This window comes from Corylus avellana, chromosome 9, assembly GCF_965113065.1.
Source record: "Corylus avellana chromosome 9, dhCorAvel1.hap1.2, whole genome shotgun sequence".
In the NCBI taxonomy this organism is placed as follows: Eukaryota; Viridiplantae; Streptophyta; class Magnoliopsida; order Fagales; family Betulaceae; genus Corylus; species Corylus avellana.
This window is the reverse complement of record NC_142498.1, coordinates 5,961,671-5,967,891: the sequence shown is the minus strand read 5'-3', so window position 1 is coordinate 5,967,891 and position 6,221 is coordinate 5,961,671. Positions and strand designations below refer to the sequence as shown.

Sequence of the window (6,221 nt, the reverse complement as noted above, 5' to 3'; positions counted from 1 at the left end):
ATAAGAGAAAAAGAAATTTTGGGGAAAAAATGGCTCACTTCACACACTGTAACTATAGTCTTCCCTAATAACTGTTTTTTACAACTTACATTCCATATTAAAGGACGATTTCCACATATGATTAATTTTTGCAAATTCATTACAATATTGTGCTTTAGTTATTAAAATGTTTTACCATATAAAGTTATGCAGTTTAATATTGAAAAAGCAATTCCATTATGGCAATTTATATGGTGCAATGGAACAAGAATATATAAACCACTTTTGGTAATAAAATATCAAGAGAAAACGTAATTAATTCTTCATATGGGGATACTACAAGTCCTTATCACCTAGAGATGGAAACAATGTCAAATAGGCGTAGTGGGGGATCAAAACCAACGAGTAGTTTTGCATGGAACGAATGTTGGTAATTTTCTCAAAAAAAAAAAAAAAAAAAGAATGTTGGTAATTGACGGTTCCGAATGTGGTCAAGATGTTTTTATGGAGAGCCCTTAATAATCTTCTCCCTATTAAGGTTAATCTCTATAAAAAAGGAATAGTCAAAAGTTATTTTTGTGAAGCTGAAAATGAGATGGTGGAACACATTTTGTGGAGCTGCCCATCGACAACAGATGTGTGTGGTAGTGGTCCGATAAAATTACAAAAAGTTGGAGAAATGAGTGGCGGTTTCTCCACTATTTTTGGAAATTTGTTGGAGCGTTGTGATAGGACTGAAATGGAGCTTTTTGCTGTGACTACTAGACGCATTTGGCTGCGTAGGAACATTGTGGTCCATGGAGATCCTTTCCTCCATCCAACTCAGCTCCTGCGAGAGGCACATCATGCATTGGAAGAGTACCATCGGGTGAATGATGGCAATTTAGATGAAGAGCCTCGTGTTTTGGAATGTACCGTTGCTAAGTGACAACCCCCACCAGCAAACATGGTGAATATGAACTAGGATGCGGCGGTGAATATGAAGGAAAAGAGAATTGGGTTGGGTCTCATTGTCAGGGACTCGATGGGGAAAGTCTTGGCTGCACGTAGTGTAACCCATAAAGCTATAACAGATCCCACTACAGCAGAATCCATGGCTGCCTTGAATGTTGCCCTGTTTAGCAAAGAAATGGGTTTTGATAACATTCTTTTTGAAGGTAACACCATGCAAGTTATCAAAGCGATTGACTCGGAAGGCCATGTTTTAGTAGCTGTGGACAGTTCATAGAAGGTATACAGCTAGAGCTATATGGTGTAGAGAATGCTAGATTTTTACATGTTTCGAGGGACGCCAATAATGATGTGTATGCGCTTGTAAAATTGGCTATCACCCATGTCACTCTTTCTACTTGGTTGGGAGATATCCCACCAAGTATAGGTGATATTGTAAGGAGGGAACAATCTCTTCTTCTTGTGTGATCTTCTTTGGATATTTCTGAATTAATGAATATTTCTATATTCCTTAGAAAAAAAAAAAGAATAGGTTTTGGCTCAAGTTGGCTAATTAAAGTAAGTATTTTAAACTATAGTTATTAACATTTAATCATTTATTTCAGGAAAAAAAAATGATAAGGTAATTAAAGAAAGGCAAAAACTAAAAAGAACTATATATATATTAGTATTTGCATGATTCATACATTGAAATGCAGTTAATACTTGATACAACAATATTATCAAACTATACGAAAAATTCATTAATAAACATAATTAACTTGAATGAGGGGAAAATGGTATCATTTGGATGAGGATTCTTTGTCTATGACAGTCTCAAATGCCCCAACCAGTGCTTTCACCTTGTTCTTCCTCTTCTCCAATAGCTTGCTTGCAGTCTCCTCAATAACATCATTATATGCCTGAGATTCCTTCTTCCCGACCAATCCTACTTGGCGCTTCGATGATATTGACATTGTTGTACTTTCTTCAACACCACCATCAACCTTTTGTTCTTCCTTGATGGATGATATTTCTGTATTTTCTGCCACCTCTGACTTTGTTTCTTCAAAGCCGCCACCCTCCACATTTTCCTCTTCCTTCAAAACAAGCTCTTCAATTTCCCCATCCCCCATTTCCTTCTCTTCATTTTGCTTGTTTTCATCCACAATCTCTTTTTCTTCACCACCCTCTTCTTCTTTATCCTCTTTGACCTCAACTGTTGTCTCACTTGCAAAACTCTCTTCCGGGTGAATCTCATTGCTTCCATTCTCTTGATCTCCTTCAGGCTGATTCTCAACTTTTTCTTCTTGTAATATAATATCTCCAGATTCTTCAATATCAGCAGTTAATGGAGGATTCGTTTTTTCTTCTGAAACTTCAGGGATGTCACAAAGCTCGACTTTCTCATCTTCTACAATATCACTATGCTCAACATTTTCAGAAGGATCTTTCACCTCTACAATTTCTTCAACCTCATGAACCAAAAACTCTTCATCATCTTGATCAGCAATATGAAGATTAAAACTTTCCGTTATATCCACATCCTCTTGATCTTTTGCCGAAGCAGAAGCAATATTAGTTTCCTTCTTATTAGCGGGAGTCGTGCTCTTCTTTGTTACCCTTGCATGGGACGGGTGCGGTTTTCCCGCCTTAAGAGTACTTCTAGAAGTCCTCTCTGCAACAGGCTTGAGAGAACTAGTGGTTTTCGGAGTAACCGATGTAGAACGGACGGTTACCGTTCTCTCTCGAGGGCTGGAGGAGGAAAATGAGCTTTGTAGCCTGGAAGCCGGAGGCGGTGCCGCCGTGTCGAAAGATCTTCTCCGATTAGGACTGGCCGACTTCTTGGGGCTGTCTTCTGGGCTAGATTTCTTCACGTACTTGAGAGATTGATCATGGCGTGAGCTTTGCGTCGGCCGGAGGTAGCTTGGGACTTGTTTTTCAGTTGTAGTTGAAGAAGGCTTGTGGTGAAGAGCGGTTGTGGTGGGTGTTTTGAGACGAGTTTTGGTGATATTGGTGGTGCGAGAATTTGGAGGGGTTGTGACCCCCCTCTTCTCCTTCCCTAAACTGCTGCTGTCTTTTCCTTTTGTAGTTGCCATATGTTGTACGTTGGGTGTCACCACCTACACTGGGACATCATACACAAGTTTCACCTAAACTATCACGTTATATGATTTTCGTAGTAAAAGGTATAGTAATTTTAGCGCACTTTTAATATATTTTTTAAGGGAAAAAGGAAATCAAAACAAATTAAGTTCAAAGAAAGTACATATGTTATGGTTCATAATTGCCTAAGCTATGTACACTCCACTTGTAACATTTTTCATTTTGGGGATATTATACAACTGTTTGTGCCCAACAGCCCATTAATTATATTCTTGAACCCATTTACCTTCTCTAGTAACCATCTAGCTACCTCTTTTTCAAGAGATTTTAATTAACTTCAATGTAGGTGGTGCAATTGCTTCATATATTGAGAGGATGATTAACCAAGAAAATATTCGAAGAAATATGTATCAGGGATGGAACCAGGGTTTGTCATTTGGAGGAGTTAAATGTATGAATTATGAGTTAAGCCTAATTTTAAAATGATCAAACCTAAATTTTAAGCCTAAAATTACATATATTTTTAATTCAAAAAAAAATTAAAATGTATGTAGTTCCATTACATATATAAAAGAAAGACGGGAAAATTACATTTTACCCCCCTCCAAAGTTTGGGGCGATTTACAATTCAACTTCTAAAGTTTCAATTTTGGCAATCCACCCCTCCAAAGTTTCAAATTTTTGCAACTCGACTAATATTATCCCAAAATTCTCATATTGCCCCTCATTTTTATTTTTTATTTTTTTTTTAAAAAAAAAAAAAAAACAAATAAATTTGGGGGTGCAAAAATGGCCATATGGCCAAAGGAATGGCTATGGCCACCCTGATTTTTTTTTTTAAAAAAAAAAATTTATAAAAAAAATTAGGAGCAATATGGGATGTTTTGGATACAATTGGTCAAATTGCAAAAATTTGAAACTTTGATGGGGTAGATTATCAAAATTGAAACTTTTGAGATCAAATTGTAAATCACCCCAAACTTTGAAAGGTAAAATTTTCCAAGAAAGACAAAATATCTTCCTAGTACTGTCAACAGTAGGTGTAGATCACTCATGATCATGGGCATATGCCTCCTAATTAATAGGCAACCAGCCTAAAACAAGAATTTTTTCTTTTTTCTTTTATTTTTTTATTTTTTTATAAGATGAATTTGATCAATGATAAAAAGACTTTACCCAAGGCATATTCCAAAGATTTGGTGCAAACAATCATCATGGTCATGGCATATATATGAATCTTCAAATGAAAATTACTAAGAGAAAAAAAAAAATCCTAGCCACCTTTTGTAATAGATTTACATAATACAAATAGTATATTATAAAATTTAATAACTTTAAATGTTGTCACTGTCATGTTCCTTATCCAGCTCGTATAATAGGAAAAAAAATTACAAATAAATTGAAATATGGTACCTTATTTATCTCGTGTCTAAAACTGAGATTGATGGGTGTACGTAATCCGGGTCTGGACCAAAGACCATCAATGAGGAACCGGAAGTCCGAAAACTTTTACGGATCCTGTAAATTAATAATTTAATTACTTTACGTTTGCAGAATTATATATTAACGATATTGCTTTTGCTCTTCCCCATTGGCATAGTTGCTACTTGCTAGATTGTGAATCCATATTTTTTTAATTTTATTTTTACCATATAATAGCATACAATCTTGTATTATTGTATGACATGCAAATAGCTTAAAAAACAAAATAGTATAGTTTTATTTTATATATTTATTACTTATACATATTAAATTCAAAATCACACTTTTCTCAAAACCTTTTCTTTTCTGTTCTTTCTCTCGTCCTTTCACTTTCTAAAATTATCATTTGATCTGTAGAATCATATGAGTACTATACATAGGATTTATAGATCTAATAGTAATTTTGAAAAGTGAAAGAATAAGAGAAGAACGGGAGAAAAATGTGCAGCACTTCTCTTATTCAAAAGATCGTAAACACGATACCCTTGGGTAATTTATCTTGATGACCAAAGCTTTCACATTGAAACACCATCTTAATTAGCGACAACGTCAGTCGTTAATGCATTAATTATCTCCTTTATTAAAAACGCATTTTAGCACATCCAATACATGACAGTTGATAGAAAACTACTATCATACTTAAATTATTTAACTTATAGAGAAATGATAAAAATCATTCTGGCAACAATTTTCGTATAACGAATGGGTGAATCTACCATTAAATTTTTGTGAAGTTCACATGAGTCTACAAATACAATGATAGATCCGTTAAATTTGCAAAAAGAAATTGTTAAAAAAATGATGTGCAGCATGTCTGAAATCTATATATTTTTCTCCCTATTTTTTCTTCTTTTAGCAGTCATATATGAAAAGCAAATCCAAAACCATCCCATATATTACGTATCCCCCAAAAAAAGGGTTGTAAGTTTACAAGACATGATCATCTTCCTAGGAAAATTAGAAACAAAGCAAGCAAACAAAGAGCTAGCCCCCATCCAATACCACATATATTTTCACAAACCCTTAAATCAAATTGTCTTCAAGCAAAGATACCCAACACACTTTGTTTACATGCGAAGATACCCAAATAAAGTCAAAAAAACAAAATAGAAATTTGTGTTTGAACATATTCCAAGGTACATAGATACAATGTAGGATGAAAAAGCAAAGCCATAGAAGAGTAAATTAGTGGGAAAAAAAAAAAAAAAAAAGAGAGAGAAAAGAGAGAGGGTGAAGTAGAGCTAGCGTACCTTGATCAAAGAAGATCCATGGAGGAGTAGATTTATGGGAAGAAAGAAAAAAAGAAAACACTTTTGGGAGATGAAGGGAGGAGTCTATAAGGGTTTTGTGGCCTCCCTGGGTTGATAAAAAGAAGCGGGAATTACGGGCGACTCAAGCTGTGGTGTGGTGGCCGTGAGAAGGTGTTGGTGACCATGAAATGAGAACCAAATTTCGTTCGCGAAAGAAGCGGGGGAATGTGGGGAGTGGTTGACTTTTTCAGACAATAAAAAATAGTTTGCTTTTTTTATATTTAGTACAAATTCAACAAACAACTTGCGAATTGCGATGGCTAGCTCCCAACGAGATTCATCAAGTGTACGTGGACGGCAGGGATAACTCACAAAATTATATATATGCAAAAGATTTTATTAAGTGGATGCATTTTCTGCGGGCGCCAAGTAAATGATTAAGACCCGGAAAAAAGAAAAATAAAACGTTCCACC

At 35.2% G+C, this 6,221-nt stretch overlaps 1 protein-coding gene across 1 annotated transcript; it reads right to left on the bottom strand.

Moving 5' to 3' along the window:
• Positions 1–1,712: 1,712 nt before the first annotated feature.
• On the bottom strand, positions 1,713–5,798 carry LOC132190654 (uncharacterized). Its single transcript, XM_059605694.2, has 3 exons — positions 5,748–5,798; positions 4,429–4,533; positions 1,713–3,037 (listed from the first exon to the last, which is right to left on the bottom strand). Exon 3 carries the CDS (start codon positions 3,006–3,008, stop codon positions 1,713–1,715), a length of 1,296 nt encoding a protein of 431 aa, XP_059461677.2. The 5' UTR covers positions 3,009–3,037; positions 4,429–4,533; positions 5,748–5,798.
• Positions 5,799–6,221: the final 423 nt, after the last annotated feature.

Bases quoted from the DNA above. Each gene is read 5' to 3' on its own strand.
- LOC132190654 (XM_059605694.2), bottom strand. From the start codon at position 3,008: ATGGCAACTACAAAAGGAAAAGACAGCAGCAGTTTAGGGAAGGAGAAG.